The sequence below is a fragment of the Eleutherodactylus coqui genome, chromosome 5 (assembly GCF_035609145.1).
Source record: "Eleutherodactylus coqui strain aEleCoq1 chromosome 5, aEleCoq1.hap1, whole genome shotgun sequence".
Lineage (NCBI taxonomy): Eukaryota > Metazoa > Chordata > Amphibia > Anura > Eleutherodactylidae > Eleutherodactylus > Eleutherodactylus coqui.
Window position 1 is genome coordinate 185,411,000 of NC_089841.1, and position 24,252 is coordinate 185,435,251.

The 24,252-nt window shown below is 44.5% G+C and overlaps 1 gene segment (V, D, J or C); it reads right to left on the reverse strand.

Moving 5' to 3' along the window:
* Positions 1–793: 793 nt before the first annotated feature.
* LOC136628891 (T cell receptor delta constant-like) lies at positions 794–22,591 on the reverse strand. The segment is given in 5 exon segments: positions 794–1,163; positions 2,283–2,399; positions 3,065–3,121; positions 4,443–4,703; positions 22,552–22,591. Coding segments are annotated over 4 exon segments (474 nt in total).
* Positions 22,592–24,252: the final 1,661 nt, after the last annotated feature.

Below are 24,252 nucleotides of genomic sequence, written 5' to 3' on the forward strand. Positions count from 1 at the left end.
CCTGATAATTGGTTAAGGTGGATAGCAGCACTACCAATATAACCAGGAGTGGAGAAACATGTGGTGCACGATCCAAACACCAGGGTCCGGACTTAATAAACCCATTAGACATGAACTCCAATCAGCAACAGACCAGATCAGCATACTGGAACTTGTCAATCCAAATGTATAAACCTCTTTATTTCTCAGCATCAAATGACAGAGCTGTGACGTTTCGACCTTAAGGTCGAGTTCCAGTGTGCTGATCCGGTCTGTTGCTGAATGGATCCCCTCCTGTCGATGGTGCGAATTGCGCAAGACGTTGCTGTAAAGCACAGCTCTAAATGCTGTTAAATACAGCTCATGCAAGATGGCCACCCCCATAGTGATATATAGAGAACAGAATAAAAAAATTCAATAGGCAGAAAATAAAAACAGAATAGAAAAATGTAATGTGTTTCATTATCTGATTTTAATTAATAAATAATATTTGGTTGCATAGTCCCTTTAATGAGCAAATTGTCACCTGGGTGTTACCATTTGGGGGCATCACAACACACTCACATATTGCTTAATCAGTGCTATCAGCATCCCACTCTGTAGGAACATACCCATTTGTCAAGTTCAGTGGCAACACCTAGTTGTCAATTTATTCAGAAATGTCTAAGAGGAACAACAGAGGAATGGCAGAACAAATATTTATAAGAAAAGATGTTGCAGGATTGTTATTTTATTTATTAAAACAGACATATTTTATTTTAAAAAGTTTCTTAAAATTACACGACCTTTTTTAAGGATAAACAGCAGTGCGTGTTAAAAGTCATTTCTGCTATTATATATTAAGCAAGCTGGATGATATATTGGGAATCAGGTTAAAGGATTTTCCAGGATTAGAAAAACATGAATCCCTTCTTTCAGAATAAGCACCTATCTATTGATTTTGCATCTTAACTCCATTGATGTGAATAAGGCTGTAGACCGGCATGACACTGTCTATGGAAAAAAAGCAGCCAGGTTGTTTTAGTCCAGGAAAACCCTTTCAGTACATTCCTGGATATATTCTATATATTTGATAAAAGGCCAGAAAAGTCCAGAAGAAGCTGCTGATCTGGTTCATAAGATACATATGCAAAGGTTGATAAAGCCTGGGTACGTTAAATCTTCACTTGTCCACGCATTGGTGTCTGCAAAAAAAAAAAAAAAGAAACCAGCAGTGATCAAACAGGAGGGGCAGTTTGTGTGAGAGAATAGGGGAAAATTAGGGAAAAGTCTGATGGAGAGGCAAAGGGACATGTTGGTAACAGCAGGATTAGGTGAGGTTATGAATATGGTAGATATGTGCTGGGAAGACTTGGGGCAAAAGATGTCTGTGGTTCAAATTCTACAGAGACAAGACATAGCTGGAAGAAGTTGTCATGACAGCCAGGACCAGATAGAGAAGATAAGAAAACAAAATTCCGCAGCATTTACAGTACAATGCAAGTGAATGATATTTTACTAATCTGCTTTACATGTCTCAGATTTCTTCTGCTACAGAAAAGCACAAATTTGGAAAATGCTGCGGTTTACCAATCTGCAGCATGTTTATTTATGTTATGGAAATTGCGTTTATCTGCAGTAGATTTTTTCCATAAAGACCAATAGGTAACTTAAAAACTGCACTATAATCCGCAAATAGAGTATTGTTGCTTTTATTGCAGCTTTTCTACTGTGGAAATGCACTGAATCAGCTGGAAAATCCTTGTTTGTTAACAATAAAGATTGCCAGAAGCAGGAACTTCCACTACCATATCACAAAAACGGAAGACATTCCAGAGTGGAAAATCCGCACATAAAAACACAATTACATATGCAAATTCCACACAGCTCATTACTGTGCCATCTACAGAAATACAACAGAAATTCTGCGGATTTTCTGCAGTTAAAATGTTCTACTTGAAGGAACTCTTAAGGTGTCCATACCCATTAAATGAAACTCCACCAAATCTGCCGAAGGGGAAGTCCCAATTCTATCCTGATGGCCGACATCGGGAAAGAAGAATTGAACTTATTGAACTTCAACATGCTTGATCCTTTGTTACCACAGAAGATAAGCCACTATCCAAGAAGTCTGTCAGTGTCTTATTCTTCTCTCACCATTGAAATAAACAGGTATGACTGTGGGAGTCAAGTACTGTGACCTTTACTCTTACCTGACCAGACCGGCATTAAGGCCATATGCATGATCCATCTATTTACTAGGTTTATCTGTACTGCCACTTTTCTATGGACTTTTTATACCTTTGTTAAATGTGTGTTCATACCTCACATTATGAAGATTTTGGCACTCAAGAGCAGATTGAAGGCTAGGGTTTTCGCAAATAATGCCCTCATTCCGAGAACAGTGAAGGAGAGCATATTGATTTGTTCTGTGCTCTGAACTGGAAGATAGCAACGATTTGAAGGAATGTAAAAACAAAATTTATTAAGTTAGTGGATTTAAGGAAAACAGGTAAAACAATGAGAATTTCCTGAACAATCATGAAATATGTCTTCTAAGTATATTAGTCTGTCATCACATGCCACCGTTTCTTGGATAGCATCTATACTGAAGTTGAAAACTTGGGCACCCTGTCAACCAAAAGAATTCTAATCTTATAATTATACACCTTGTGAAGTGGGAGAAACCACTAACTAAATATAGCCCGAATGTCATTCATTTCTAAAACAAGGTGGCTTCGGCTTCTCTCAGCTGTTATTGCCAGGAGAAGCTTCGTCTGGGCATACCTAATTGGAAATGTAGCATGACATAGCAGTCATTGAAAATAATGGCTGTCTATGTAATGTATTAACATGTTGGGTCTACCAGAGTAGGATCCTTCTTTGTAATGTCCATATACTGAAATAGAGCATATGGATGGATGTTATCTTCCTACAACACTGAGACAACAGCTGTAATAACCTACAGGGCACTTCCTAACATCTCACAAAATATCAATATTGAGAGAAAGAACACCAAAGCAGTTTAGTAGATACTCACTGTTGGTGTAGAGTAGATAAACAGGGCATTATTATCATACGGTACAGTTTAGAATGTATCACTTACGAGATGTTTCTTCTCTACAAGTGTTGTTTTTCTCCTCCTCCAATGGATAATCAATCTCTGCATGGACAGGAAGCAGTTTAGTAATTGGCTATTCTAGTGTTTCAATGACTATTGTGGTCTACTTGTGACAATACTGCACATCACACATTTACTGTATATAGTGGTGAGAATTCTAAAATTATTTACAAAGTCTCAATTTTTCAGTCTTTGAATAACTGTATGGAATCTGTTCAGGCTTAAAGTAACTCTCTAGTCTCAGACAAACCAAGATAGCTGTACAGCTTCTCTGACTACTTGATATGCAAAAAGGAGATGTTACAATGCCTTAGCAGTGCCATTTATTGGAAGGTAGCTCTTCTCCAAGTCAGTGTCCAATGTTTTAACAGATCTTATTACTCAACTGTACATGGTGTGGTACTGCCGTAGCAAGAATGACCTGTAGGGGATTTCAGAGCGCAGTTACTGTGTTTGCTTAGTTAACCTGCACCTGGCAGGGTGCGGTCACACAGGTTAAAGTTCCCCTCCCTCATGAGCTCAGTGTCTGGTGGAAGTGATAGCTCAGTGGAGCAGAATGGCTGCTAGCCAGAGGTCCAGTGTGGACCAGTGAGAGGCAGTGAAGGAGCCATGTCAGGGACTCGGAGCCTGGGACCCAGGGCGAACTAGCTTGGGCCAATCACCTGTGTGACAAAGGAGGATGCCCGCTGGATGGTGGGGTTAGTGGCTAGGAACATGTGGGCTGTAAACCCTGGACTGTGTACATGAACTGTGATATGCTGTATTGCAGTGACATGAAATAAATAATGGCAGATGGCAGTTTTAAAGAAATCCTGTCTCTGGAGCATCGATCTACATATGTGGTGTCCATTTCCTGTCCGAGAGGTCGGATATCCTCAGGCGAGGAACCCTACATGCCACAATGGTTATCTTCTCTTTCTGATGAAGACTCTGGTTTTTGCATATTTTGCCAGTCATGTTATAAGGCCTGTTAAAAGGCTGGACATTAACTTGAAGGAAAGTTACCTTCCAATCGGTGGTGCCGCCAAGGCATTATAATGTCTGACTACCTGGTGTACACTGGATTTACAATGCTTTGTATGTTTTACATTAGTCTAACCTTTCACACTAGTGTGTTGCCTGCACTGAGCCTTTCAATCTCTTTGTTCGATTTTGGAACAGAAAAATGGAATTAGAACTAAAATAAACGTTTAAGTTTGATTTCAATTGTTTGTTTAAAAAAAACAACAAAAAAAAACTGTTTTTCTTTTTTACAGTCATATAAAACAGTCATATAAATAGAGCCGGAAAAAAGCAAATAATTAATAATGATTCTAATTACTCTGAGAAACACGCCAGATAAAGCAAGTAAACAAATTTTCACCTTTTGACTTGGCAGTCGTGTTTGGCACCAACATTTGAGGTTGTAGAACTTTACATATCGAGTTATTCGACTTTACATTCTGAACACTGACTGCGCTGTAGAATCCCTCATTAGATAATTTTGTACTAATATATTCTTGCTTGATGTCATTAACGAAAATTTCAATATCCTTAGGGTAGAAATCCTTTGCCATACAGGCGGTGGAAGCTTGCTGTTTCGCTTCTAATTGGAACACTTGAGGAGCTTTGGTAGGCTGCTCTTCTGGAATAACAGGAAAATCAAAAATTGGACGGTGGTAATTTTAATAGAATACAAAACAACACAGGCATGACTCTAAGGCCTCATGTCCACTGGACATTTAGAATTAGCAAATCCACGCAGGTGTCCTGCACGCATGATCCGCGCCCATAGGGATGCATTGGACACCCGTAAGTAAATACCTACGGATGTCAATTTTCCCTGCCGCGTGGATCGCACGTGCAGGAAAACACCCGCAGCATGGTCCATTTTCTGAGGGTTCCCCGCAGGCTTCCCTAGAAGCCTATGGAAGCTGGCAGAGGGAAAAAAGATCCGGCCACGACGGACGGGAACCCGCAGCGTCCGGACATGTGAGTTAAATCATTTTTCAGGTCTCATGTCCGCGGGAAAGGAGGGACCCGCTGCGGAATTTTGCATGGAGAATCCGCGCGGGCCCGAATTTCCTAGTGGACATGAGGCCTAAATCTTGCATAAAAAATCAAAACAATAAGAAATAAGTATAATTGGTATTGATCCAGAAAAGTGCATATCATATTATTTATCCCAAATAAAAATTAGCTGCAGCACCAATGGGTTAAAGTAGATTTAGGTTTTAAGCTATAGTCGTTTTAATATAGGATTCTAATAGTTGAGGTTGTTATGGTTTGGGTTGGCAAGAATATTTTGATTATTTGTTTTATAGTATTCATTAAATATCATGTTTTATTACATTTTGGGAAGGGGATGTGGAAACATGATTTTTTTTAAAGGCTGCTTACCATACAGTTTAAATTTTTTTTGAACTTCATTCTGTAAGGTCATTACAATTACTGTGATACCAAATACATGCAGCTTTTTATGTTGTAGTACTTTACACAATAAAAGCATGTTTTATGGGAAAAAATAAATAATTTTTGGGTTGACACATTCCGAGAGGCATATTTGTAATTTTCCCATTGATGTAGCTTTATGTAGTCTTGTTTTATATAGGATGAGTTTTCATTCGAGCCATTTTGAAGTGCTTATAATTCCTTCACTAGGTCTTGTTATTCTTTGTGGGGATGGTAAAATCAACATATTTTGTTGTTCAATTATTTATCCTTTTACTTCTTAGAACAGTACTATGATTTTTAATTAAAAGAAAAGTTTCATTAATTTTAGCTCTGTTAAGCTTTATTTTTACACTTTTTGTCCCATTGATGCTTTGTAGCACTTGGTATGCTAAAGCATTATTGCCTGTCAGTATATAGTCTCATAGGTATAGCACCAGCCAGAGATGGATATATCATTGATCGTTAAGGGGTTACACTAGATTACATTTCAGATGAATATCACATAAAAATGTATAACTATAGCTATATACCCATCCTTTGTAAAAGTATCAGTGAATTATATTTTACAAGCAACATGATAAATCTGTTTTGGGACCATAATATGACCTCTGCGTTCTCCTATTCAAAACTCAGAAACAATGTTTGCCTCAAGTACCCAGCAAACACTAAAACATAAACTTTTTTCTTCTGTTCTGCTAAATGATAATAGACTTTATCATGACTTTAACTACACATACGCTTAGTTACTGATATAGTTATGATATACATGTATTATATAGTTACTGATATACATGTAGCATTGATTATAACTATAAAATAGTAAGAATATTAAATATCAGAAACCTAAGCTTGTAACTAATACAAAATATAGTTGATACAATTTAAATATACATGTAAAAATGTATTATTTATAAACTAAAGACATTGGATGCAAAGTAGACAAATTTAATGTAGAAAAGATATGAAAAAATATTGAATAAATGCAAATGATTTTGATTTAATAATAAAGTATGAGATAATGGTCATGGGAAAATATTGCATATGAAATGTCCAAAAATGAAAGTTGTTATTCAATTCCTTAGGAAACAGCCTGTTGGGGTATGTTTCTAAGGGGTGTAAATGCTGCAAATTTACACTGAAGAACTGCAGCATTAACAGTAGCAGTGTGATGGATGAGAGTTGAACACATTTCATTAACATGTTGTGCAAAAAATCTGTATAAAATCTGCATGGAATTTGACATATTTTAAATCTGTAGCACATCACATATTTTAAATCTGTAGCACATCCCATATATGCTGCAGATTTTCATTGTGGATTTTACTCTGTGGCAAATCCACAGCATTTCCGCATGGAAATCCATAACATCCATGTAGTTGCAGATTCCAAGCTGAATCATGGAATATTTTCAACTATGTGACCTACACAGTGAGCCTGTCCCATGGAAACATATAATAAAAGTGAGTTAAGACAGGTAGGCTAAAACACTTCATATTAGTAACTGTATATTGAGCTATGAAAGATTGTACTGTAACCAGATTCATATTTCATTATATTAAATGCCCTAAATTGGAGCTGAACATTTCTTGTGTACTTTTACTGTTTTTCAAGTCAAGTTATAAAAATCAGACATTTATACTATGCCTTGAATATTACTAATACATTTGATTTGTTTTAATTTAAATGTATTTCAGTATGTTTCTAGATCGTATTATATATAGTTAAGATTTTTCTAGAATTCTGTACAATAAATCATTTCTTACAAAAGCTGTAAAATTAATAAGGTCTAATAAAGTCTAATAATCTTTAGAACCCACTCAAGATGATATAGATTTAAACCTTACTTATTACCGGTAATTGCTATTTAACTACTGCCAAACTTTCTGAAGTAAATCAAATCTCCTCAGCTTTTCCAAAAATGTCCTACAAATGTTAGATATAGATATAAATTGAGCTACATTAAGGAGTTTTAGTCACTTACTTGGCCGGACATCAAGCCTTGTTCCAGTTCCAAAAATGAGACCATCTGTATCAGACACTGTGTTAGCTCACTGTCACAAAACTTACATTACTTTCAGTTAAAATTATGAAATTAGCTCTTAGAGAATGACGTTTCTCTCTGGCAGAAATGTTTACAATGAGCATGAAGAGAAATGAAAGAGTTAGTTATGACTATTGTAAATATAAAATAGTAAAGAGTAATATTAGTCCCTGAAAATGTAAACTTTACTATGATGTATAGGATATTCTTTATTTTGCTTATTTTTGGCAATACTTATTTCTTTATGAGAGTCAGGATATAAATAAGTAATCTTACCAGTTGTCAGTTTTATGTTTAATCACATTTTACTTCATCTTCAGTCTTTTTGGAGTTCAGGCTTTGTGTACTGGTGAAAGCTGTGTTTAATCACTGTGGTAACCCAGTACACTGTGAAATAAGCTAATTCAAAAACATCATCCTACAGAGCTCATATATATAGCAACTAGCTGATATACCCGGCTTCGCCCGAGTTACTTTGGTACTGGTGTTTATCTGGTGTTCACACGGAAAATCTTATGAAGTAGTGGTTACTTTTTTTTTTTTAACTCGTTTTATTGAACAATATGTATTTCGTACATTGCATGAATAAACAACTTTGGTTACATCATAGGCTCTTGTGATTATGTAATTACCTTTGAATACGTTACATTAACATATGCTGGTATTGAATACAGTGTGGCAGTATATTTGCTCATGGTGTCAGTGGAGGGCCGTAACGTGTTTTACCGGTTCGTTCTATATACGGTTGCTCTCAGTAGGCTTTGGAATCTGTCTTGCGTGAATATTGTACTTGTTGATCCGCACCATCTTTCCCATACCTTATCGAATTTCTCGGGGCATTTTCTGTTTTTGTACACTATTTTTTCATATGGTAAGATAGCATTCACTATGTTCTGCCATTTTGAGAGTGTCGGGGGGCATCTATCCATCCATTGCAAGGCTATTGCCTTGCGGGCGTAGAATAGTGTCTTAGTGAGGAATACCCTGTCATGGTATTGCCACTGCTCTTCATCTAGAATGCCCAGTAGGCATACTGCTGGGTCTTGTGGTACCGGTATACCCATCAGTTGGGTTAGGAATTCTGTGATTTCTCTCCAGTATGTGTAGATGTTGGGGCAGCTCCATATTAGATGGTTGAAGTTTGCATTGGAGGCTCTACATCTATGGCATTGGTTTGTGGGTATCCTCTTCATTTTGTGCAGTCTGATCGGTGTCAGATAGCACTGGTGTAGTATATATAATTGAGTCAGTTTGTTGTTTGCGGCTGGTGATACCGCGGTGTACGTGGACATTGCGGTTTCCCAGTCTTCACTGGTGAGAGTGGGGATGAGCTCTTTCCATCTCTCCACCACTGTCATTGGCATTTCGGGGATCTTGGATTGTAATAGGTGGGTGTACAACGCCGATATCAATCCTTTGGGTCCCTGGGTGCACAGTATACCTATTAACGGGTACTGAGAGAAGGGTTGTCTGGGTTCTGGGAATTGTGCTGTTAAGGCGTGCCTAAGTTGTAGGTACCTGTAGAAGCCCGTTCTTGGGATTTGGTGTAGTTGTTGTAGTTGCTCGAAGGAAATTAGTACTTGGTCAGTATATAGGTGTTCTAAAGTAGTGACTCCTAGATTTATCCAGAATTGTTTGGTAGATTCGCCAGGTGTGGTAATGCTCTATTGTCCCATAAAGGGGTCTCCAGAGGGGTGCCATCTCATTGGTCAGTAGCTTGCATGCCTGCCATACATTGGTCGCAAGTCTATGGATGGGTAGCATCTGTTTAGTCAACAATCCTGGTTTCTCCAGGAGGATCCAAAGAGATGCTTCCGAAAGGAAAAACATCAGGTGGTGCTCGGAGTTGGGGAGAGAAGAGCCCGATAGCCAGTGGCGGATATATCTGACCTGTCCCGCTAAATAATAGAGCTTGAAGTCTGGTAGTGCCATTCCTGCCATTTCTTTAGATCGCTGTAATGTGTCCATTCGAAGTTTAGCTCTGGTGTTCCCTTAAATGAATGATACTATTAGGGAATTAGTTTTTTTTGAAGAATTTCTGTGGTATTGTTGTTTCTGCGTGTTCTAGGCAGTATAAGTACTGGGGAGTATTATCATTTTTATGAGGTTTATTCTGCCTGCTACCGACAGTAGCACAGAGCTCCAGGATTTCAGTTTTAGTTGTAGGGTTGTTAGTAAGGGGGTGATGTTTAGGTCGAGGCTCAGGGTATGGTCCCTGGTAATATGGATCCCGAGGTATTTAAATTGGGGGGTGACTTGTAGGTTACAGAATACCTCCCCCGTCTGCCAACTCTCTGGTCTTAAAGGCATATATGCGGATTTCTGCCAATTTATACGGAGGCCTGAGAAATTCCCAAATTGGTTTATTAGGGTGATAGCTAGAGGTAGGGTGTTCTTGGGGTCCGACATATATAGTATTATGTCGTCTGCATATAGCCCTATCCTGTCTTCTCTGGGTCCCACTTGGACACCCCTATATGAGGCGTGCTGCCGGATCCTCAAGGCCAGGGGTTCTATGGCAATTGCGAACAGGAGAGGGGAAAGCGGGCAGCCCTGTCGGGTCCCCCTGTGAAGCAGGAAGGAGGTGGAGGTCAGGCCATTTACCACTACTCTAGCCGTCGGTGCCTTGTATAGAATAGAGATCCATCTAATGAATGCATCCCCGAATCCAAACTTCCGTAAGGTCCTCATCAAGTATGGCCATTCAACCGAGTCGAATGCCTTAGCTGCATCTAATGAGGCCAGGGCCCAGTCCGATCTCCACCTCCACCCCACCTGCGTAATTACCTGCGTCCTTCTAATGTTATCTGACATGGACATTCCAGGAATGAAGCCTGTTTGGTCTGGGTGTATAATATCTTTTATGGCTTGGTTTAGGCGTGAAGCCAGTATTTTAGTGAGGATTTTGTAGTCCGTATTCAGTAATGAAATTGGCCTATGCGAACTACAGTCTTCTGGGTTTTTTTCTGGCTTTAAGATGAGGACTATGGTGGCTTCTAACATTGATTCTGGGAGCTGCTTTTTATCGAATATGTGGTGGTATAGGGAAAGTACGTGTGGTATTATTTATTTTTTGTATTGTTGATAGACCTCTATCGGTAAACCATCCGGCCCCGGGGTTTTGTTCTTTGCCATGTCGTTTATTGCTTCCTCAATCTCCTCGTTTGTTATGGGGGAGTCTAATAGGGACTTGTGGGCGTCTTGTAGCTCTGGGAATATTATATGTCTGTTAAGTAGATTTCCAAGTCCTCTGGTGAATAGTCAGTCCGTGTTTGGTATAAATCAGTATAATATTGTTGAAATCTATTTAGGATCTCTTTTGGGCCTGTGAGTGTTGCTCCTTGGGCTGATTTGACTCTCAGTACCGTCGGGGGCGCAGTTTCCTGCCGGGCCATCCAGGCTAATAGTTTGCTAGATTGATTTCCCAGTTCAAAAAAGGACTGTCGAGTATAGAAAAGGTTTCTCTGGGCTTTTTCTCTTAAGTATAGTAAGTAATTCCTGCCCGTCTGGAGCCATCTGTCTCTTTTAGTGTCTGTTGGGTCTGCAATAAATTCTCTCTCTAGCAGTTTGCATTGCTCTACTAATTTTTCTCCTTCTCGTGAAGTGGCTTTTTTTCATAAAGGAGATTGAGGATCTGAAGCATCCTCTGAGGTAAGACTTAAATGCCTCCCACACTAGCGTCTTGTCTGAGTGTGCCTCATGTGCTTCATAGTAGATTTGAATCTGGTCCGGTATGCGATCATTAGGGACGAACAGCGAGAGCCAGAATGGATCTATTTTAAGTCTTTTATGTATAGTCAGACTTGGGTTTTTAAGGGCCATACGGATTGGTGAGTGATCCGAGATTCCACGAGGGAGGAACTCTATGGAGTTGACTTAATAAAAATAATGAAGGAGACCCGAATAAGTAATCAATTCGGCTAAGCACGTGGTTGTGGACTGCGTGGCAGGTAAATTCTTGTGGTAGTGGATGAAATATGCGCCACAAATCCAGCCACCCCGTCACTGATATGATAGAAGCCAATCGGGTCATGCCGATGTCTCCCCCCCTCCGAGCACAACCCCCGAATCTGTCCGTAAGGGGGTCCATTACCATATTCATATCCCCCATGCAGATAATGGTTGCATCTGGTGAGAATGACGCAAATTGAATGCCGTCTGCTAAAATAGCTGTTGTTGCTGGTGGTGGGTTATAGCAGCATAAAAGGACATATGGGTCATTATTGATTTTAGTTCTTACAAATATATATATCTCCCCTCTGGGTCTCTTTTAATTTGTTCTACTTCCCATCTTAGTGACCTTCCTATTAGTAGAGACACCCCTCTGGAGTATGTCATGTGACACGAGTGAGCGGACCACTGAACCCATGGCTTTAACAGGACTTTTGTAGTTTCGGGTGTAAGGTGGGTCTCCTGCAGACATAGTACATGCGGCCGCCAGGATCATATTAAGGAGTTTATTGCTGATCGCTTTCTGGCTGATCCCATGCCCCTGACATTCCATGACACGAAAATTACCTCCACCATAGACAAGGACAGGTAGATCGAGTCCATATAAATTGCTCTGTAGTTTTCTGTCTGTCAGGAGTTCCGCCATGACACCCGGTTATATTTTTATCATACGTCATGCAACTGTATTTCAGTACATTTCTAACAACAATATAGAGCACTTGATGTATACAACATTTAAACATTGCGGTAATATATTACCAACTTAGAACTTAAACAACTTGTCTTTAGACAAAGATTAAATTTAAATGCTTTCTCTACTGAGATAAAATTCGTGGCGAACTAGTATTGGGGGGAACCTACATAGTTTAGCTTTAACCTTGGCTATACTTGAGGTATTGTTATGTTAGTGAAATCATAGTAAAAGCCGGCCTTAGCCTGGTGAGTTTTTACTGGGTGGGCCCCCTTGGGGTGGAGTTTCCTCCTCTCTGGGCTTTTCAACTTCGCGTTTATTCTATTTGAGTGTTGAATTGAGCTGAGGGGGGGGGGGGGGGGGGGAAGAGACACGGTAGGTCAGGGGGGGTGGGGGAGGTGCAGGCTGTTAGTACTTGGGGAGAGGTCATCTTGCCGCTGTCATCTGAGGGGTGTGGGCTGAGTATTTATCCTAGGCAGTAGGGGATTCAGTTCTGTGTCTCAGGTTTGGACATTAACACATTATTTCTAGGGCGTTATTACTAGCATACATTAAAAGAGCTTTAGGTATACATTTGCATATTTATACGAGAGTCCCGTCACCTAGAGGAAGGAAGGAAAATGGTTATGTATACGTTACAGTCCTTCTGGTGGACGTCTGGTAGCCAGCCAGTTTTCTGCTTCAGATGGTGAAGTAAAGAAGCAGGTGTGTTCTCCATCCACTACTCGTAGTCGTACCAGGTATGCTATGGAGTACGATATTTGCAGGTCTCGTAGTTGCCTTTTGATTCCGAAGAATGATGCTCGTTGTTTCTGGAGATCTGCTGAGAAATCCGGGAATATGGATATTGTAGCGTTGTCGTACTGCAGGGGACCTCCTTTTCTTGCAGCTTGTAGGATTATGTCCCTATTGCGGGAGTTAAGTAGTTTCGCCAGTAAGGGTCTAGGTGGTGCCCCAGGTATGGGTGGTTTCATGGGCACCTGGTGGGCTCGCTTGATTACAAAGACTTGTGAGAGTCCTGCATTAGGGAAAAGTTCACAGAGCCATTTCTCCATAAATTCTTCCGGTCTCTGCCCATCAGCTCGTTCTGGTAGACCCACTATGCGTAAATTATTCCGCCGTGAACGGTTTTCGAGGTCGTCCGCTTTTTGTCTCCAATATTCAGCTTTTTGTGTGAGGTCACGTATCGCGGCTGACATTGGGGAGACAGTGTCATCTAGTGTAGAAATTCTATCTTCTGTGCTTGTGACTCGTTCTCTCAAATTTTGAAGATCTTGCCTTAGTAGGCTTACGTCCACCTTTACTTCATCGATTTTGCCAGTAAGAGTAGCGGTAGACGTCTGTATTGCGGATAGAAGTTGTTCAGACAGTTGTTGTAGGGTTTGGACCGTGCCCTCAGGTGGTCTTGGGCTGGCGTCTTTTGCCGCTGATGTTCCTGCTGTGACGGGTGTAGTGGGTTCACGGCCAGGGTCTCTATGGGCATCTCCCCTGGCGAACGCTTTTAGTTTGTCGGCTGCAGGGTTCTGTCCATTGTGATATCTTTTGGTGTTTCTCTTTTGAGAGAGGTGTTCTATAGGATATTGGATTCCCGACAGGGGGCCTATAAATGTCTCTGCTCTGTTGCACAGCCTCCTTGGGGTATGTGCTTTGTGTATTGATTAGTGGGTACTCCGCTGCTTAGGGGCTGCTGTGGCTGCACTTTAATGGTTGCTGTGGCACAGGTAGCGCCCTTTGGTCAAGCATGTAGTGTTCACAATATTCTGGGCACTGCTCTGTTCTCCCCCCTTTCCTCTGGGTGGCTGCTGGCTGTGCTGTATCTTCTGCTTGCCAGGAGCCAGTAGTTATGCACTCCTGGAGGTGGCCTCGGTATCATGGTGCTGGTGAGTATTTCCCTCACTGGGCTGTATGGGCTGCTTTCTGTGCTGCTTGCTCTCTGCAGCGTCCCCCTCGGCCCCCCCGCGGTTGTGGCGGGAAAGATCGCAGCTCCCGTTCTCAGGGCTATATATGGGCGCCGCTTCGGCTACTCTCCCTCCTGCCTCCCCGCTCAGTCAGCTCCATCCCCGCGCTGTTTCTGCCACTCCAGGAGCCTCTTCCGTGCGCTCCCCGAGTCTCCTCTCTCCCCGCGGCCAGCACTGTGTTAAAGATGGCGGCGGCAGCGGTCGCGGCGTCGCGGGTCCGCTGCCGATGTTACCTCCGCGGTGGGTGCTGTGTTCTCTCTGCGGGCGGCTCGGCCTCCTCTCCCCTCACTGCAGGTGGTGTTTGTTGGGTCCAGAGGCCCTCAGGATGGGTTCAGGATCGTGTTTTGGTCGGCTTAGGTAGGAGCCTCTCCTACATGCGGCCGGTCTGCTCAGCTGCTTGGCCATGCCCCCCAAGTCGTGGTTACTTTAGAGATACCAAGGAAAAAAATATGTTCACCATTTTGCATGGTTCTTTGTGTTGCCAAGGAAACACCACATGGAGGTAATCATGCGACATTTCCTTTATATAAAATGACATCAGGAAGTGAGAGAATTAGGTTACGTATGTAAAATTTGGACGCTAATTCTTTTGCGCTAAAATTCAATAATTGAGTTGGGAGCCATTAACTTTTCTTATTTATGACATTATCAATGCCCGTGCCAAATTTCAAATTTCTATGACATCGGGAAGTGAGAGAATTACATTACGTACGTAAAATTTGGACGCTAGTTCTTTTGTGCTAGAACTGAATAATCGAGTTGGGACCTATTTACTTTTCCTATTTTGGACATAATCTATGCTCGTGCTAAATTTCAAGTTTCTACGACATCGGGAAGTTGGAGAATTAGTGGCGAGTCAGTGAGTGAGTCAGTCAGTCAGACAGTGAGTCAGTGAGGGCTTTCGTCTTTATATATATAGATTTGATGTGATCTTTAGTCTTCAGTTTAACCTTTATATTTATTTTAATTGATACTACATATTACATTTTAATATAATATAACTAGAGATGAGCGAACACCAAAATGTTCGGGTGTTCGTTATTCGGAACGAACTTCCCGCGATGCTCGAGGGTTCGTTTCGAACAACGAACCCCATTGAAGTCAATGGGCGACCAGAGCATTTTTGTATTTCGCCGATGCTCGCTAAGGTTTTCATGTGTGAAAATCTGGGCAATTCAAGAAAGTGATGGGAATGACACAGAAACGGATAGGGCAGGCGAGGGGCTACATGTTGGGCTGCATCTCAAGTTCACAGGTCCCACTATTAAGCCACAATACCGGCAAGAGTGGCCCCCCCCCCTCCCAACAACTTTTACTTCTGAAAAACCCTGATTACCAATGCATACCTTAGCTAAGCACCACACTACCTCCAACAAAGCACAATCACTGCCTGCATGACACTCCGCTGCCACTTCTCCTGGGTTACATGCTGCCCAACCGCACCCCCTCCCCCCCACAGCGCACACCAAAGTGTCCCTGGGCAGCCTTCAGCTGCCCTCATGCCACACCACGCTCATGTCTATTTAGAATTGCGTCTGCCATGACGAGGGACCGCAGGCACACACTGCAGAGGTTGGCACGGCTAGGCAGCGACCCTCTTTAAAAGTGGCGGAGCGATAGCCCACAATGCTGTACAGAAGCAATGAGAAATAGAATCCTGTGCCACCGCCATCAGGAGCTGCACACGTGGGCATAGCAATGGGGAACCTATGTGCCACACACTATTCATTCTGTCAAGGTGTCTGCATGCCCCAGTCAGACCGGGCTTTTTAATTCATAGACACAGGCAGGTACAACTCCCTATTGTGAAGTCCCTGTCGACCCACAGCATGGGTGGCTCCCTGGAACCCACCGGCGGTACACAGAAATATCCCATTGCATTGCCCAACACAGCTGAGGTAGTAATGTCGTGCTTAATGCAGGTGGGCTTCGGCCCACACTGCATGCCCCAGTCTGACTGGGGTTCTTTATAAGTGTACAGATGTAGTAAAAACTCCGTGTGCACCTACAGCATGGGTGGGTGCCAGGAAGCCACCGGCGGTACATAGAAATATCCCATTGCATTGACCAACACAGCTGAGGTAGTAATGTTGTGCTTAACCCTTTCCAATCCAATTTGTATATGGTTTTCCTAGGGGGCTTACTCTTTTTCTGCCGTTATACAACGGCGCTATATGCTGGCTAAAGCCAGTACTGCATGAGCTGACACGTAGGATAGGCTCCAACAGCAGAGAGGCTGGCAATATACAGTAAGAGAACCCCGACGGACGTCTACCAACAACGGAGCTGTACAGCCTTAAACCCTAATGTCTTCACAGGTCACACAGTGGACTGGAAAGGGTTAATGCAGGTGGGTTTCGGCCCACACTGCATGCCCCAGTCAGACTGGGTTTCTTTATAAGTGGAAACAGATGCATTTATAATTCCCTGTGGACCCACAGCATGGGTGGGTGCCAGGAAGCCACCGGCGGTACATAGAAATATCCCATTGCATTGCCCAACACAGCTGAGGTAGTAATGTCGTGCGTAACACAGGTGGGCTTCGGCCCACACTGCATGCCCCAGTCTGACCGGGGTTCTTTACAAGTGGACACATGTAGGTTAAACTCCCTGTGGACCCACTGCCTGGGTGGGTGCCAGGAAGCCACCGGCGGTACATAGAAATATCCCATTGCATTGCCCAACACAGCTGAGGTAGTAATGTCGTGCGTAATACAGGTGGGCTTCGGCCCACACTGCATGCCCCAGTCAGACTGGGGTTCTTTAGAAGTGGACACATGTATTAAAAACTCCGTGTGCACCTACAGCATGGGTGGCTCCCTAGAACCCACCGGCGGTACATAAAAATATCCCATTGCATTGCCCAACACAGCTGAGGTAACATCAGCTGTAATGCAGGTGGGCTAAAAATTAATTTGATTACACTGTAGGCGAGGGCCCACAAAAATTGGTGTACCAACAGTACTAATGTACATCCCAAAAATTGGCCATGGCCAGCCAAGAGGGCAGGTGAAACCCATTAACCGCTTTGGTTAATGTGGCTTAAGTGGTAACTAGGCCTGGAGGCAGCCCAGTGTAACGAAAAATTGGTTCAAGTTAAAGTTCCAACGCTTTTAAGCGCATTGAAACTTATAAAAATTGTTCAGAAAAATTATTTGAGTGAGCCTTGTGGCCCTAAGAAAAATTGCCCGTTCAGCGTGATTACGTGAGGTTTCAGGAGGAGGAGCAGGAGGAGGAGGAGGAATATTAGACACAGATTGATGAAGCAGAAATGTCCCCGTTTTGGATGGTGAGAGAGAACGTAGCTTCCATCCGCGGGTGCAGCCTACGTATTGCTTACGTATTGCTGCTGTCCGCTGGTGGAGAACAGAAGTCTGGGGAAATCCAGCCTTTGTTCATCTTGATGAGTGTTAGCCTGTCGGCACTGTCGGTTGACAAGCGGCTACGCTTATCTGTGATGATTCCCCCAGCCGCACTAAACACCCTCTCCGACAAGACGCTAGCCGCAGGACAAGCAAGCACCTCCAGGGCATACAGCGCTAGTTCAGGCCACGTGTCCAGCTTCGACACCCAGTAGTTGTAGGGGGCAGAGGTGTCACCAAGGATGGTCGTGCGATCCGCTACGTACTCCCTCACCATCCTTTTACAGTGCTCCCGCCGACTCAGCCGTGACTGGGGAGCGGTGACACAGTCTTGGTGGGGAGCCATAAAGCTGGCCAGGCCCTTAAAGACTGTTGCACTGCCTGGGATGTACATGCTGCTCGATCTACGCACATCCCCTGCTACCTTGCCCTCGGTACTGCGCCTTCTGCCACTAGCGCTGTCGGCTGGGAATTTTACCATCAGCTTGTCCGCAAGGGTCCTGTGGTATAGCAACACTCTCGAACCCCTTTCCTCTTCGGGAATCAGAGTGGGCAGGTTCTCCTTATACCGTGGATCGAGCAGTGTGTACACCCAGTAATCCGTCGTGGCCAGAATGCGTGCAACGCGAGGGTCACGAGAAAGGCATCCTAACATGAAGTCAGCCATGTGTGCCAGGGTACCTGTACGCAACACATGGCTGTCTTCACTAGGAAGATCACTTTCAGGATCCTCCTCCTCCTCCTCCTCCTCCTCAGGCCATACACGCTGAAAGGATGACAGGCAATCAGCCGGTGTACCGTCAGCAGCGGCCCAAGCTGTCTCTTCCCCCTCCTCCTCATCCTCCTCATGCTCCTCCTCCTCCTCCTGTACGCGCTGAGAAATAGACAGGAGGGTGCCCTGACTATCCAGCGGCATACTGTCTTCCCCCGCCCCCGTTTCCGAGCGCAAAGCAGCTGCCTTTATGGTTTGCAGGGAATTTCTCAAGATGCATAGCAGAGGAATGGTGACGCTAATGATTGTAGCATCGCCGCTCACCACCTGGGTAGACTCCTCAAAATTACCAAGGACATGGCAGATGTCTGCCAACCAGGCCCACTCTTCTGAAAGGAATTGAGGAGGCTGACTCCCACTGCGCCGCCCATGTTGGAGTTGGTATTCGACTATAGCTCTACGTTGTTCATAGAGCCTGGCCAACATGTGGAGCGTAGAGTTCCACCGTGTGGGCACGTCGCACAGCAGTCGGTGCACTGGCAGCTTAAAGTGATGTTGCAGGGTGCGCAGGGTGGCAGCGTCCGTGTGGGACTTGCGAAAATGTGCGCAGAGCCGGCGCGCCTTTACGAGCAGGTCTGACAAGCGTGGGTAGCTTTTCAGAAAGCGCTGAACCACCAAATTAAAGACGTGGGCCAGGCATGGCACGTGCGTGAGGCTGCCGAGCTGCAGAGCCGCCACCAGGTTACGGCCGTTGTCACACACGACCATGCCCGGTTGGAGGCTCAGCGGCGCAAGCCAGCAGTCGGTCTGCTGTGTCAGACCCTGCAGCAGTTCGTGGGCCGTGTGCCTCTTATCGCCTAAGCTGAGTAGTTTCAGCACGGCCTGCTGACGCTTGCCAACCGCTGTGCTGCCACACCGCGCGACACCGACTGCTGGCGACATGCTGCTGCTAACACATCTTGATTGCGAGACAGAGGAGGAGGAGGAGGAGGAGGGTGCTTTAGTGGAGGAAGCATACACCTCCGCAGATACCACCACAGAGCTGGGGCCCGCAATTCTGGGGGTGGGTAGGACGTGAGCGGTCCCGGGCTCTGACTCTGTCCCAGCCTCCACTAAATTCACCCAATGTGCCGTCAGGGAGATGTAGTGGCCCTGCCCGCCTGTGCTTGTCCACGTGTCCGTAGTTAAGTGGACCGTGGCAGTAACCGCATTGGTGAGGGCGCGTACAATGTTGCGGGAGACGTGGTCGTGCAGGGCTGGGACGGCACATCGGGAAAAGTAGTGGCGACTGGGAACTGAGTAGCGCGGGGCCGCCGCCTCCATGATACTTTTGAAGGACTCCGTTTCCACAACCCTATACGGCAGCATCTCAAGGCTGATGAATTTTGCTATGCGGACGGTTAACGTTTGAGCGTGCGGGTGCGTGGCGGCGTACTTGCGCTTGCGCTCCAACAGTTGCGCAAGCGACGGCTGGACGGTGCGCTGAGCTACACTGCTGGATGGGGCCGAAGACAGCGGAGGTGAGGGTGTGGGTGCAGGCCAGGAGACGGTAGTGCCTGTGTCCTGAGAGGGGGGTTGCATCTCAGTGGCAGGTTGGGGCACAGGGGGAGAGGCAGGGGTGCAAACCGGAGGCGCTGAACGGCCTTCGTCCCACCTTGCGGGGTGCTTGGCCATCATATGTCTGCGCATGGTGGTGGTGGTGAGGCTGTTGGTGTTGGCTCCCCGGCTGAGCTTTGCGCGACAAAGGTTGCACACCACTGTTCGTCGGTCGTCAGGCGTCTCTGTGAAAAACTGCCAGACCTTAGAGCACCTCGGCCTCTGCAGGGTGGCATGGCGCGAGGGTGCGCTTTGGGAAACAGTTGGTGGATTATTCGGTCTGGCCCTGCCTCTACCCCTGGCCACCGCACTGCCTCTTGCAACCTGCCCTGCTGATGCCCTTGACTCCCCCTCTGAAGACCTGTCCTCCTGAGTAAGTGTTGCACACCAGGTGGGGTCAGTCACCTCATCGTCCTGCTGCTCTTCCTCCGAATCCTCTGTGCGCTGCTCCCTCGGACTTACTGCCCTTACTACTACCTCACTGCAAGACAACTGTGTCTGATCGTCATCGTCCTCCTCACCCACAGAAAGTTGTTGAGACAGTTGGCGGAAGTCCCCAGCCTCTTCCCCCGGACCCCGGGAACTTTCGAATGGTTGGGCATCAGTGACGATAAACTCCTCTGGTGGGAGAGGAACCGCTGCTGCCCAATCTAAGCAGGGGCCCGAGAACAGTTCCTGGGAGTGCTCCCGCTCCTGAGCAGGTGTTATTGTAGTGGAGTGAGGAGGCTGGGAGGAAGGAGGAGCAGCAGACAGAGGATTCGGATTGGCAGCAGTGGACGGCGCAGAACTGCGGGTAGACGATAGGTTGCTCGAAGCACTTTCTGCCATCCAGGACAGGACCTGCTCACACTGCTCATTTTCTAATAACCGTCTCCCGCGTGGACCCATTAATTGGGCGATGAATGTGGGGACGCCAGAAACGTGCCTCTCTCCTAATCGCGCAGCAGTCGGCTGCGACACACCTGGATCAGGAGCTTGGCCTGTGCCCACACCCTGACTTGGCCCTCCGCGTCCTCGGCCGCGTCCACGTCCTCTAGGCCTACCCCTCAGCATGCTGTATTACCAGTGATTTGATTTCACAGGCAGGAAATAAATTGGCGCAAGACTGCAGGCCAAATATAATTTTTTCCCTTTTTTGAAAACGAAAGGCCCCACTGCCTCTAGTGAATGAATAATCTAAGTTTAATAACTGTGCTGTGTCCCTGCTAATGTGTCACAGAACGTGAGGGTAGCAGAGTTATTAACTGTGGCAGAGCAGGTATTTTTTTTCCCAATTAAGGAAAGCAAATGGCGAAGCCAGGAGTAAAACGTAGCTGGGTGCGTATGATTTTTAAAGGTGTCACACGCAGCCGACACGTGTCCACAGCCCTTAGGACGGACAGAGGCTGGACAAATAGAATTATTTTCACTTGTTTTACAAGCAAAAGGCAGCACTGCGTATATTCAATGAATAATAACTGTGTTGTGGCCCTGCCTATACAATTCTTTCCCTGCAGTATCAATGGAGGGTGCAATGCTCTGCAGAAGCGATTTTGAGAAGCAAAAAAAAATGCAGCACAGCTAACAGCAGCCTGGACAGTACTGCACACGGATAAATATGGCCCTAGAAAGGACCGTTGAGGTTCTTGAAGGCTACACTCACTCCTAACACTCTCCCTGCCTATGCAGCACTTCTGTCCCTAATGCCAGGTGCAACGGTCTGCAGAGGCGATTTTGAGAAAAAAAAAATTGCCACTGCTAACAGCAGCCAACACACAGCTATCAGTGGCCCTAATAAGGACCTTTGGGGGGTCTTGAAGCCTACACTAACTACCAATTCTTTCCCTACAGCAGCTCCGGTACAAACAGCACTGTTCCTCATCTAACTCACACGGCATCTGAGGCGAACCGCGGGAGGGGCCGACTTTTATGTTCGGGTGACACCTGATCTTCCCAGCCACTCACAGCAGGGGGGTGGTATAGGGCTTGAATGTCACAGGGGGAAGTTGTAATGCCTTCCCTGTCTTTCAATTGGCCAGAAAAGCGCGCTAACGTCTCAGGGAAGGAAGTGAAAATAACCAGAACACCGCATGGTGTTCGTTACGAATAACGAACATCCCGAACACCCTAATATTCGCACGAATATCAAGCTCGGAAGAACACGTTCGCTCATCTCTAAATATAACACTCATAAAAGTGTGAAGGGGTGCATAAAAAGTTAGAACTATTTCACTTTCAGACTAGCGTATTGCCACACTTCCATAATACAGATCTGTAATGCGAATATGTTTCAACCGTATGCCATCAGTATGTGATCTGTATTCGCTGTCATTGGTTTTATTTTCTACGCGGAAAATACAATAAATAATACCAATGAACGCAAATGCGAAGTGAAAAACTGACAAAAATAGGCCATGCTGCATGAAAAGATATACATTTTTATTAGTCTTGTGTTATGGTTCACAAAAATGGACCAATTACTGAGTTAAAATATGCTCATCTGAAAGCGTCCATAGCACGTAAATGACTTGGACCCAGCTTCACTTTAATATCATCTGCTTATAGCCACAATAAGTTAATCTCTGGATTTTCTGTCCATTATGATAGCTGCACTATATTGCACGTACAGTACATATCCTTAATTGGCATAAAAAGAATAGTTGTTTTGAAACATTGTAACACAACTAATTAGTTACTACCAATATACCACCATGATGAAAGCAGATAATTCAGAATATAAATATCTTACTTGCAGCAGTGATCCAGCATTTTCTTGAAGTGTATTTCATGCTTCCTTGCAAGCAAATGAATAATTATATAGGTTGTTTGAAACAACGTACACATTAAGTAATATAAAAAAAAACAGTCCTGCTGCATTAACCATTAAAGGGAATTCTCAGTAAAATCCAGATTCTCACATGTGAATTCTCACAAGTAATCATGATGTGTGATGTCAAAACTGTTGCTATAGCCACATTGTGGCCAGAGTGTGAAAGATTTAGTCTACATAGAATAATTTAGTGCCAGTTTCTTTTCATATAATAATAATATTTATTTATGTAGCGCCAACATATTCCACAGAGCTTACAAGACAGGGAAACAGAAAACAAAGCCACTACAAAGGAAGATGATGACCAAACACTTGATGCCCCTAGGAGTCCACGCACCTAGGCTAGGATGCATACACATGGACAACTGGACAAGATAAGAAGACACACAGAGCCAAAATCACACCATACAGGAGCCAATAATACTAGTAGCAGATGTTAATGCTATAAATGCCAGGTATTTGTTGACATTTTGGCCAAAATATGGAAGCTAGTGTGCCATGTCACGGCTCCCAGCAATATCGCTAGTCCCTACACTAACCAGGTGTCCAGCGACATAACCAAATAAAACCACAAGACACAAACCTTTTTGCAGCCAGCACATAGAACCTGCTCACACAACACAGAGAGAGAAATGAGAACAGAGAAAGCTGACCACACCCGCACCTGGGAAGACAGCTTTATGTGTACTGTACTAGACTGATTGGCTGACTGGAGACACACACACACCCAGCCAGCACAATTCCTTACAGCTGAGCGGCACAATTCCCTACAGCTGAGCAGGAAAGCTGCAGGAACCTGTAGTACAACAGATCTCAGGAGACAGATGTGACAGTAATCAATTGATGGAAACAGTAGAGGTCGGGGGCCTGCTCCAAAGAGCTTACATACTACAAATAATAGGGTGATACAGAAGGTAAAGGGGCTTTAGATGTGCAAGGTATGGGGAGGTGGAGAGTGTGGGATGCTATACACATAGACAGTGGTCAAATTGAGCCATCTAGTGGCTGAATTGGTATGAGTGCAGGGGAAAGTTGATTACAGCCAGCAGAGATTGCAGTCAGTAGGACAGGGAGCATGTTATTAAGTGGAGTAAAGAAGGGTTTGTTTTAGGAGATATGGTATGCCTCCCTAAAGAGGTGCATTTTTAGAGCACGCTTGAAGTTTTGTGCGTCAGGGATTGCACAGATAGTTTTGGGTAGCGCATTCGAGAGGACTGGTGCTGCTCTGGAGAAGTCTTGGAGGCAGGAATGAGAGCTTCGACTTAAAGGGGCACATTATCTGATTTTGTTAGCAGAATGATAGGGCCCAGAAAGTACAATACTTTGCTCAAATAGGTTACCTCTCTCTGTCTCATTGGCAGGTTTTCACTGGTGACTGCAGCTCTCTTGCCTTCAGCCACCACATCTCCATTCTAGCTCCAGCAATATCAGCTTGCTTAAGGCCACGGGTCTGCTCCCAGCCAGTTTATTCTCAGTCCTTTAATTTGTCACTTGGTTCAAGTTGCTCAACCCTTTGTTTTAACCTCTGTCCCACATACACTGTCTATGTATTTATGTCACTGCCTATTCTTAATATTACATGTTACAATCAAGTATATATCTGTTTTAGGCCACTTTCAG